The sequence below is a fragment of the Camelina sativa genome, chromosome 4 (assembly GCF_000633955.1).
Source record: "Camelina sativa cultivar DH55 chromosome 4, Cs, whole genome shotgun sequence".
NCBI lineage: Eukaryota > Viridiplantae > Streptophyta > Magnoliopsida > Brassicales > Brassicaceae > Camelina > Camelina sativa.
The window spans coordinates 25,545,250-25,557,809 of NC_025688.1; the positions used below are offsets into that span (position 1 = coordinate 25,545,250).

The following is a 12,560-nucleotide window of genomic DNA, read 5'->3' on the forward strand; positions in this document are numbered from 1 at the left end:
TGTGTGTAACTGTAACTCAATCATCAATACTTTGTTTCTGAATAAATGTTTCAAACTTTTTTTTTTTCTAGAAACGATTTCCGGAGAGATTCGCTTATTTTACCTTTTCCTTGTTGTTGGGTCCTATATATCATTTCGGGTTGCTTCGACACTTGTTGTTCTATACATAGGTGATAGGTCCTAATTTTTTTGTTTTTTTTTTCACTAAACATATACAAACTCATTGAGTCATTTCTGCTAAATAATACTTCCCTCTATCCCACAAAAATTAATGTTTTGAGATATTTTTTGTCCAACAAAAATTGATGTTTTATAGGTTCCTACTGGTAACCATTAGAAGAACAAAAAGAAAATGAACAAAAAGAAAAATACAGAATGGAATAAACAATTTTTGAGCAATAAAAAGAAAATCTGCAGAGAATAAACTAAATAGTAAATGATAACCAAACAATAAAAATATCTTTTTAAATATATTAAATATTAAATATATTAAATTCAATAATAATACTAATACTACTTCTAATGTATATACAATAAATTTTACATTTGTTTAAAAAAAAAAATTGTGAAATTAAATTTTAGGTATGTCATATTAAATAATAATATTTAATATTAACCTACAATACAATTTTAAAGGTAATTTAAATATTTTTAGTTTTTATTTACGATATAAACATGAGTCTCTTAAATTTATTTTACTATTCATATATGGTTTTCAAATAGCCTTAAAATTATTTTAGCATGAAATTCATATCAAAAAAAAATTTTGTGTCAATATATTATGAAAATATGAAAATTATTATATTAGAAAATTGAATATTATTAATAAACTTTTTTTTTTAAATATAAAAACGAATTTTAATATTTGTTCTTTTTTCTGTTCTATTTGTTCCTCATTAATTTTAGGGAGGAACACTTTTGTTCTATTGTTCCTTATTTTTTAAGAATGTAGAGGAATGTAAAGAAAAAATTATTACTATCAAATGGTAAAACAATTGTGGAATAAAAAGGAATATCACATTCCTTTTCATTCTTTTCCTAAAATGTGGTCACCAATTAAAGCCGTAAACTTTAAGAAGTAATCATTAAAAATATTCAAATTTTTGAATTGTTATTGATTTAAAATTAAATAATATCTCTTTAGTCAAAAAATATATATATTTAAATTCAGTAATCATTATTTTCTTAAAATGTATAAAAGATTCTAAACATCAATCTTTTAGAGACAGATGGAGTAGCATTGAGCAAAAAGATAAAATTGAGCTCCAGTTTCAGGTCACAAGAATCTATTGCAGCATAGTAATTTTTGCTTTTTCTACATTGGCAGTCTTTGATAGAAAGTAACAAAGTTATAGAGTTGTCACACTCTTCGACTGTAACTCACTATATATTTGTCTCATCAAATGTTGGCTTCTATCAAAAGTTAGTAAGAACTCACCCTTTTTTTGTCATTTATGTTCAATTGATTTGTTGGTAAAATTTTCTTATAATTACCAAAGAGGAGGTTATTTTTACCATGAAAACTGCTGTATATAGAATTGCCTTGAAAAACAAACATGAGCAAATTGTTTTACGAAACAAATATCCATGAAACTCACCAGAGAAAAGTAAGTAACAAACAAACAAAGAAAAACTTATAAAAGTAAAAGTGAGCTTACAATACACAGACGTCGCATCCTTTGGATTGATGGATGACACATTTTGGATGTAAGCGTTTATGTATTTATCTACTTCTGGCGTCTAGTCAAGATTTCTAGATCATTTAGACATTTCTACTTACCCTTATAATGCAACACAGAAACGGTAAGAGATTTCAACAAACTTTGATTTTGTCTCTTTCGCAGAATATGTAGCAATGTTAAACATATTATCCTAAAAACTTAATGATATGTGTTTTCGATGTAAAGCAAGCTACTATAAATATAAAGAGGGTCAGGTTATAATCGTCGTAAAATGTGGTTTCGAGTTTGGAGGAGTGTTTCAAATTAGATTATAAACAGAGTTTACCACCCCATGTGTCAAGAAAATAACCAAGTCCATAAACGTAAATTCTCGTATTGCACTACTGATGTATTTGCATTTTAAAAGATAACTGTTCAATTCATGAAGTTGGGCTCTGAGCCCAATAATATTGATCTTCTACTACCGCTTTGATTGATCTCTTTAACTATATTTTTAACTTTTATATTTTCTTTCCAATTCATATAATTGGTTTAATCATATGTAGTTTGGTTTAATCACTCATGTTTTGAGTTTAACTCTTATTCGAGATTTTCTCATTCAGTTATAAATTGTATCACGTTTTAGGTTCATGGAGCAAATCTGGCAAACTTGCTTCTGATAACTTCATTCATCAGGGAGCTAGTCGAGATTAAGCATGAAATACCCCTCGTTAACCTGAAGAGGAAACAAAAATTAAAAAAAGGGAAACAAACTTACCAGAAATGAGAAAAATACGGGAGAAACCCCCAATAAAGACGAACGAGAAGAGAAAGAAACATCAAAGTCAGGCAAAAAATAGGAACACTAAAATAGCCAAACCAGCTTACTAACACCTCCATGTGACTGCACATCCTTTCCTTCATCTTCCTCTTCCCAATTATTTTTCCTTTTTTTTTTTTTTCGTTTTTTTCTTTTCCATTTCTTACGATTCTTAATAATGAAAAAAAACCACAAGATAGATTAATATAAAAGATTCATCAGGTAAAGGAGATTTTCATAGAAACATTATATTATTCGTTACAATGATAAATAAGTTATATACACATAATACAGTACTATAAATTGATGCTATAAAATTATTCTTTTGTTGTTGGTGCAGTTATTAATTGATCTGAGCTGAGCAAGCAAGTAATTAACAGTTACCGGTGCAGAGAGACTGAGATTTGCTTTGATGCATTAAAATATCCTCTTTCACTCTTCTCTCTACTCTCCCCACTTTCTGACTTTTCCTTCCCTCTTGAAGTCTTTATACTTCATTTTTATTTTTAATAATATAATGGAATAGGAAAATCCCAAAACATACTGATCCGATCTACTTTAACATTATCAATATTATCACAAAACTTAAAAACCTTTTAGCATCTCATTTCTGCCAATATCGGGGATCCATCGAGCGGATCATTTGAAATACATATATATTTTTTCTTATGTTCGATAGACGATTGCTTTTAATATGGAGGAGCTTAAAGTTTACGTTTCATGATTGATTGATTTCCCTATTACAATGTAAAAGTTATAATGAGAAAGAAAAATATGTCTCATAATAAAGCATTTTTGTATTGAGATTATGAATTTGTTTTTAACAAATTTGCATTGAGATTATCATTTTGGGAAAATTGGAAATAAAGAATCAATATTTTAAAATTTATCTATTTTTACGACGTTTCATGATTTATGGCTGGCTAATATTATTATTATATCTAATAAAAAGGGATTTTAAAGCCCAATTAAATTAAAAAAGATAAGACTAAAACTAAAAAATATTTGGAGCAAAACATTAAAAAAAAAAGGGTATTTCGTTTACTTCGCCAACTCCAATGTACAACGGGTGCATGGATATATTCCATAAACGTATCATAATACCGTTGCGCTCTTCGATTCTCGCTAGATTATAAGTTGGATTACGTAAGTTTCTAACAATATTTCGTTAAAAAAAATTCGTAATTAGTTTGGAATTTTCCTCTTTATATATAGATTAATTGATGTGTTTAGTTTTAAGACAAATCCTTCACAATATACTAATAACAAAAAGTGGTAATGGTGGGGGCAATCGAGGCACAACAACAACAACAACAACAACAAGGCCCCCGGGCAATACCGACTGCCACAACTCTCTGCATCCTCTTCCAATTTTTTATTTTTCACTAAAACCGACAAAAGAATACAAATATATAAAAAATATATATAACCAAATTTAAAAATCTTTGATATCTTTTATTTTTTAAAAATTCTTTTTTGACGCCATCTCCTATTTTTTTAAAAAAATCTTCCTTTTCCTAGATCGATATGTATTTTCTAAAAAACCCATTATAAATAGAGAACCCTAACTCTCTTCTTGTTTCGTTGCTGACTCATAAAAAAAAAATCTCCAAAGTCCGAGAAAATCTCCAAATTCCCAAGTTTGTTTCTTTTATCTCACAATTCCATCAGTTTCCAACAAACCCCCCAGAAAGATAAGATAAAAACAATTATCTTTTCTTCTCGGTGAGATCGATCACACATCAGCAAATATCTGAAAATCTGAGATCTTTCTTTGAAACATCAATGGCGTCTTCGTCAAGCCTGGCTCGATCGGGAAGCGTCCATCTAGACGAGAAATGGAAACTGTCGAAGAAAGACGGCGGCGCGTCAAGGATCACGCGCTCTTCATCGACGACTTCATCAGCTTCCTTCAACGGCAAGAAACAGGGGAGATGTGCTTTTACGAGGAAGTGTGCGAGATTGGTTAAAGAACAGAGAGCTCGTTTCTACATCATGCGTCGTTGCGTCATCATGCGTCGTTGCGTCATCATGCTTATTTGCTGGAGAGATAATTACTCCGATTCTTAAAAAAAAAAACAAAACACACATCTCTCTCTCTTTCTTCATCATGTCTCTGTTGTTTCTGTGGTTTGAAACCGAAGTAGATATATATACATGTACATAAAGGGTTCTATGTTCTTTTTGGTTTCTGTACTTTCTTTAGATCAATTTTTATGTTTTAGATTTGTTATGAATATTTCTGGTTTTTTAGAGAAGCTCTGTTTCAGTGTGAAGTTGTTTTCAAGAAAAAAAAAAAGAACTGAAAAATTGTATAATAATAATAATAAGTTGATGATATAAAATAGTAAATTAGATTCGTCTTTGGACATCTTGTGACGATTTGTTTTTTGTTTTTTTCTCTTTTACTTTGTTTTTGTTTTCTTGCATCTCTTCTTCTTCTTGTTCATTAATGATATATGACTGTGTGAAGATGACGAAGATGAATGTATTGTTTCTTCTCTTTCTCTCTAGAGTCTATAGAGAGAGTTACGAGAGAGGGAGAGAGAAAAAGATTCCATTGGAACTGTTACGATTAAGCTATGTGTGGATCTTGTGTGCTTAGTCTGACAAAAGTTATTTAGTTATTTGTTCTCTCATCCTTTTTAGTAATAAATAATTATGGTTTTAATATTTTTCTTTTGTCAATTATTGAATTCAATATTAAAAAAAAAAGTTGCAGTCAAGCTCTTTTGTTTATGGCTACTGATATAAAAAAAATTAAACTTGTAGGATTTGTTTAACTTAGTGAGACTAGGCCATCATTAGACTTGTTCAAATTAATTTACATCAAAGATATTAGAATGTGTTAAATATGAGTACGACTTGCTTTTATGCTTATACTAATGCGAGGCTTATAAAATACTACTATAGTTTTGGACTAGCGCTAGTTCGTTGCTAATAAAATTGGTTTTTTATTTATTAATGGATTATATTATATGTTGCTTGGTAATTTTGGAGATGCAAATATTTCAAGGGAGAATGTTGATTGGTTAATATTGGAGGTGAAAATTTTCTTCTTATGAAAGGAATAATAAGAGCAAGACACGTGTTTTATACATATCATACTATTCGGTTCAAATTAAGTAATTAGTTTTATTTTGTTCATTAATTTTACTGACCTTCATTATCTTAGTTTATTTAGGGTAGTTTTCTCGTGAACTGAAATAGTAATCGGAGTGAAAATACTATGAACTACATAATTGAATAATTAATACTACTTCACTTCACATGGAAAAACTAACAGCTGGGGTTTCTTGTAGTTTCTTACAATGGGCATCTCTGCCTTGCAGAGATATCATATGCACCTGACTCCTTTAATACTGCTATTGTCTACTCCATTTTTAATACATCTTTTAACCTATATGAGTTATATATATATATTTATTTTTGCAAACAAACAAACAAACAAAAAGATGACTGTATTTGAAGAAATTATCTAGTACAGGCGCTGTTAAATTAATTGAGACATTAACTACATCTGATTTTGGTGCCCAAATCAGTACATGGTGTAAGTGAGCAAGTCTGTCAATTCTACTACGGAGATTACTAATTCAGGCTATTGGACTTAATGATGCATCATTTGTTATATCATGCTGATACATTGATAATCAATATTATATATGTTTGTCACCGAAATAAAATCAAATGATGTAGACGACAAAAACAAAAAAAATCAAATGATGTATATATTTGCATATGACAAGTGAGGTACTGTATATCAGTATATGTGTAGAAAACATAAGATTATTTAGGAAATGTTACTAACTGAACCGAACCAAATTTTTTTGTTTTCCACAAGAGTAGTCTTACAATACAAATCTCAAACTAATTAAGCCTCATGGTCGAACATTTTTTGGGAGGAAATTTAACAAGAGGTTCAAACTCTCGTGCTAGTTTTCGAAAGTGTAACACAATGCAATATTTTTCTAAATATCGGTGATACATGTCAATAACATTTTTTCATAAAGGATATTCCATTAGTTCGAGATCAAGATGGAAATATACTAATTAAAAGAATTGGCAAAGAAAAAGCGTATATTAAGCCATCCCCACAAATCCAAGGGATCTTTGTTTAATGATTATGAATTGTTTGATTGTTCATTAGCATGCTTAATTTGGATTATTATTGACATATCCGGAGTTCCGGACAATTCCATTTGACTCTCTTTATTCGTTTGTCACTTTTGTGGCCGTCTTGTTCATTTTATTATATCGACAATTATTGATGGTTACTAATTTATTATTCTACTGTCATTACTTCTCATATTAAAACTAATCGAAAAAGGGGTTACTAATGCGCATTCTCCTTCGAAAGACCAAAACAGATATAGATGTGTTCTCTCTTTAGTCTTTAGCAGTTCTAACTACGAAGTAGCAAATGCTACTCTATGCCATCTAGAACGGGTTATGCTTCAAAATCCAGAGTCAAAATATATAACCTGCTGCATATATAATTATATGGAACACAAATTATATTTCCTTTTCTTTCTGGTTATATTACCTTATTTTAGTATTCGTTCTTAAATTGTGGTCATTGACTTATTTTAGCAAACTAGTTTTACAATATGAAATATAAAAAATATATATTAAAAAAGGCCAAAGGCCAACCTCAAGGTCTAGCTAGACTCTAGCAATTGGGTAAAAAATTCGATCGATCCAAAGGCATTCTTTGAAATAAATACAAAAATGTAATTTAGGGTCCATGTTTGGTCAACAATCACATCCGTGACACGCAAGCTTGAATAACATTAATAGTAGAGACAAAATTATCCAAATGATGAGAAATACATGCATCCATTATTCGGATAGTTTCAGGAAAATATGGGATGGAAATTTCAGTTATAATGGGTCCGGTTTCCGGAATTTTGAGAACGGTTAATTTTTGGGTTAATTCGGATAGATCGTAGAGATAATTTCAAACTATATATATATATATATACATATGAGATAATATCAAGTATTTGATCATTATCTTTTTCGTAATTTTAAGTTTGTTTTATATTTTGTTGTTGTCAAAATTGGTCCCCGCGTCCTATGAATTGGCCATGGATACATATTGTTATAGTAGCGAGTATATATATAGATAGATAAACAGCAGGAAATAATCCACACAATCTTGAGAGTCCCGTTCACGAAGAGGGACACCGGACACATACACATTACAAAAGCAATGAGATACAAAGACCTACAAAATTTTCCTTCTTTTTTTCTATTATTACTCTCTTTTTTCTTCTTTTTTTAATCTATATGCTCTCACCATCTATTGTTATGATATGTTATCTGTTAGTTCAGGAACGGTTACGATCATTATTGCTACGACAATCTACAAATCAGGTTTAATGGCAAACATGCAAAGAGTATGTGACGTTTATATGCATGGACGACATAGATGAGTCGACATATCGTTTATCTATATTAATGTGAGACAAATATATATATAATAGTAGGTATCAAAGAAAATGAAAGATTCGTAGAATCGAAATCACTCTCTCTTTTTTTTTTCTATCAATAAGTTTTTTATTTGTTTGGGGAAATGTTATGGGTCTTTGATAGCATCACATGAACAAATATGGATACCCACCAGCATATGGAATGACTTGGGTCTCCTTGATATGCTTTGTCTCTTTATGTTACCTCCCTTGTATTTGTCTACACAATTAAAAAATAGACTAAAGTTCAAAACATAATAAAGAACTAGAAGAGACCTTTTCACACGATTATAAGAAAACATTTTTATATGCAGAGACGTTTATTGAACTTAAATGTCAGTTGTACTCTTTAGTTTAAGATGGATTATTCTTTATAATTTTCTATCTTGTAAATTTCGCATAAATTCAGGTTTGATACAAATACGGCAGCATAACTAAGTTGTTCCATCATCCATGCATGATCTATTTTGGCTGATTCTGACGAAGCTCTAGAGTTTCGACTTATTCTCACATCCCTCATGCTAATAAGTTCATATATATATATATATATGTATATATGATGCATCAAGATGGATGGGTTGAGCACGAAAATGATGAATCTCACGGAAATAAGGAATGGACTTTTGAGGTCGAAGCAAACCGATATCACTACATATCGATTGTTCTCCAAGAGCTGCTAACTCCCACTAGAAAAGCTCACGTCAACTCGTCTCAAAACAAAGCATGGGCTTAGCCCAATCAATCGTTTCATTCAAAGCCCAACAAATTTGTACAGTGAAATGAAGTGGTCCGAGCCGAACTTTTGATTCTCATTCAAAGAACCAGAAATTAAATTTGCATAAATGAGGAAGATTTCCTAAAAAAAGAAAGGACTAAAACAAAAAGAAGATTTCCTATAATCCACATTCTTACAAAATTTCCCAAACTCTTACGTACGACGAACGACATCACATCGTATAAAGCTGTAATCCTCTGAAAAATATATAAATGTATACATACATATATGGTCTAAAAACAATTCCCCACAACATCAAAGTCCTATCACTCTCTTAATCCGAGCCGTTGACTAGCTAGATCACATCTAACGTTACCAGCAAATCCAACTCTTGACTTGGCAAGATCAAACTCCATCCACACGTTCTGTTGATGATGGTGACCTATAACAAATGCTTCTATTCCCAAAAGATCGGAGTTTCCAAATGTGAAGCAATACACCTCATCTTTTCCCGCTGATCCGGCTCCGTTTACCCGGTACAACAGTTTCTGACCCGATACACTCATTTCCGCGCCACGGAACATTAAGCTAACCACTGGTAAACCCGAGAAATTGGGCCGTGTCAACGACCCAACCCGGAAACAGAGGTCCATGGTCCCTTGGAACACAAAATTCGGGTCGTCCACCAGTTTGAGTACCGATTTGGTTTGCGAGATAAACTCGGTTTTTAAAGCCGTGTAAACCGGACCCATTAAAAACGTAAACTGTGTTCCAGAATCCACCATCGTCTGACCGGCTCCGGTATGGTCCGGTACGAATACGGATTTCGGCAAAGAGAGTATCTTTGTCCCGACCCGGATTCCTTCTAATTGAACCGTGTAAGCAACCCGGTCGAAATACGGCAACGGCGTCGTTTGGAGTACCAAAGGAGTGTATTGGATTGGACCGAGCCAGGAGTAGGATCCGTCACCGAGAAGCAATATACCGGAGGAATCTGAACCGGAGATGCAGTACGAGAATTTGGAGAAACCGAGCTGGTTAACAAACGATAAGGAGCCCCGGTTCATACCCATTAAACCGGTCGATTTGGCGTCCTCTTCCGAATCGGAGCTTAAACCTGAGTCCATACAACCGAACAAAGTACGGGGTCGGGTCACAGACCCGATTACGAACGTGTCGTGAGCTAAGTTGCCTTCGATTGAGGTAGCATCGGCGTAGGAGATTGCGACNTTGACTTGGCAAGATCAAACTCCATCCACACGTTCTGTTGATGATGGTGACCTATAACAAATGCTTCTATTCCCAAAAGATCGGAGTTTCCAAATGTGAAGCAATACACCTCATCTTTTCCCGCTGATCCGGCTCCGTTTACCCGGTACAACAGTTTCTGACCCGACACACTCATTTCCGCGCCACGGAACATTAAGCTAACCACTGGTAAACCCGAGAAATTGGGCCGTGTCAACGACCCAACCCGGAAACAGAGGTCCATGGTCCCTTGGAACACAAAATTCGGGTCGTCCACCAGTTTGAGTACCGATTTGGTTTGCGAGATAAACTCGGTTTTTAAAGCCGTGTAAACCGGACCCATTAAAAACGTAAACTGTGTTCCAGAATCCACCATCGTCTGACCGGCTCCGGTATGGTCCGGTACGAATACGGATTTCGGCAAAGAGAGTATCTTTGTCCCGACCCGGATTCCTTCTAATTGAACCGTGTAAGCAACCCGGTCGAAATACGGCAACGGCGTCGTTTGGAGTACCAAAGGAGTGTATTGGATTGGACCGAGCCAGGAGTAGGATCCGTCACCGAGAAGCAATATACCGGAGGAATCTGAACCGGAGATGCAGTACGAGAATTTGGAGAAACCGAGCTGGTTAACAAACGATAAGGAGCCCCGGTTCATACCCATTAAACCGGTCGATTTGGCGTCCTCTTCCGAATCGGAGCTTAAACCTGAGTCCATACAACCGAACAAAGTACGGGGTCGGGTCACAGACCCGATTACGAACGTGTCGTGAGCTAAGTTGCCTTCGATTGAGGTAGCATCGGCGTAGGAGATTGCGACGTGGCAGAGATGGGTCTTCGGATCGCACATGGCGGGTATGGGTAAATCCCGGGTCCGGGTCTTGCATATTGGCGAGGAGCAAGGTACAGGGGAGTACGTAGATGACGAAACCGGGTCAAACACGGATCCCAAGTTTGGAGTTTTTTTGCAGTGAAGCCATGAGAGCTCGCTTCCGGTGTCAAGAACCATCGATATCTTCTGTGGTGGAGAGCCGACGGCGAGAGTGACGGTGAGAGTAACATTGTGTCTGAATGAAAGCTTGTCCGATGGAGATTGAGGAAGCTTCTGTGTTTTGAGAGAGAAGACGAGTGTTTGGTTTGAAGAAGAAGATGTTTTGCAGAACGTGATGAGAGGGAAAATGAGAAGTAGAATTGAAAACTGAAGAAACAAATTTGAAAGAGATGATGACGAAGCCATCATTATAAGGTCTAGACTCTTTGTTACATACATACTTGACGTCTTTAAATATTGTCTTCCTTTTTTTTTCTTGATTTTTTAATATCCTATATTTCCCGGTTTGTTTCGGTTTACTCGAATTATCCTATAAATAACTTTGAATTTTTAGGTGAAAAAAAAAAAAACTTGAGTTAGCTTCTAAGCAATAATTCTAGTAGCTAGTCAAATCAAGGACCAAATCACTTAGGAAAGTACTATTCAGAAAACATAGTTTTGTCACGAACGAACGAAAAACCATTTCACGAAGATCGTTAGGGTTTATGTGTTGTCGATTTCATTTGAATGTTTGTTAGGGTTAGGAGAGAGGCAAGTCTCGAGACAGAAAAATATTCAAAAGACAAGTGAGAGTGAGTGGAGGAGTAGGTCTTTTTGGCCGTGTCTTTGTGGTTTCTGTTTAGTCTCTGTAGTTCACATCAACTTTGTTTTTCCTACTTTCTTTGTGTTCCCACTTTCTCCGGGATCTTAACATTTCCTTTTTTTTCTTTCTGTTTTAGGAAGATTTGTTTTTTAATTTTCTACGGGATATCGTGTAAAGTTTTTATTAATCAAATTCAATAACCAACCTCCACGAGTTAAAAAAAAAAAAGAATGGTTGGAGATTAGAGTTTGAATGATTGTTCTTTATGTTTTTGAATGATGTTGTTAATCTTTTGAGACCAATTTATTTTTCCCAAAGTTGTTACACTTCCAGTAAGTATGATTATAATACTGATTTGGTGATTTGACAAAACGCACCTCCCTTGATATATAACTCACGACCGACATAATCCATCTTACATTTTGCAATCTTTTGTCTTACTTTTATGACTTCTTGATTAGTAAGTAATACTGTAATAGTATTTTGTTACCGAGTAAATATGCCGTCCAAATTGCTACGTACAAATCGATGGGACCGCCAAAAGATAGAGGTGAAAAAGTAGTTTTTACATAAGAAATGAAATGTTGTAGTTGTATGTCTTGTTTTGTGCTGTCATGTTTCCCATTCCATATGAATTTGAAACACATTTAGAATAACAAATTGCAAACTTCCAGCTTTTGTTTCTTTATATTATCCTTTTGATTTCCGTCCCACGTTACTAATCACCTAACATACAAGAACAAGACATTCGTATAGTGACATGTAAATGGTGCATTTTCTTATAAGATCCTTTATTCCATAATTATATTTCTTCAAATAATTTTTGAATACATAAAAGTACTTCCAAAAAGTTGAAGATAGGTCGTAACCTCACAGTAACACGTCAAACCGAGTCGTGCTTGCCTTCTAGTATATTTAAGGTAAACGAAAGTTGAATTATATATTGTAATTTTGCAGAGTTTGTCAAAGTTGGCGAAAGGTGGTGATGAAATCGACAAAAAGTTTGTCAAA

The 12,560-nt window shown here is 33.6% G+C and overlaps 3 protein-coding genes across 3 annotated transcripts; 1 reads left to right on the plus strand and 2 right to left on the minus strand.

Annotated features, from left to right (window-relative positions):
* Positions 4,042-4,874, plus strand: LOC109132592. The gene has a single exon (XM_019244333.1). It carries the CDS (start codon positions 4,267-4,269, stop codon positions 4,549-4,551), a length of 285 nt encoding a protein of 94 aa, XP_019099878.1. The 5' UTR covers positions 4,042-4,266; the 3' UTR covers positions 4,552-4,874.
* On the minus strand, positions 8,823-9,899 carry LOC104784288 (aspartic proteinase PCS1-like; the record flags this gene model as incomplete). The annotated part of the gene is made up of 1 exon (XM_010509337.1): positions 8,823-9,899. A coding segment is annotated over one exon (906 nt), but the record flags the coding sequence as incomplete, so codon positions are not given.
* LOC104784289 (aspartic proteinase PCS1-like) lies at positions 9,902-11,226 on the minus strand (the record flags this gene model as incomplete). Its single annotated transcript, XM_010509338.2, has 1 exon — positions 9,902-11,226. A coding segment is annotated over exon 1 (1,284 nt), but the record flags the coding sequence as incomplete, so codon positions are not given.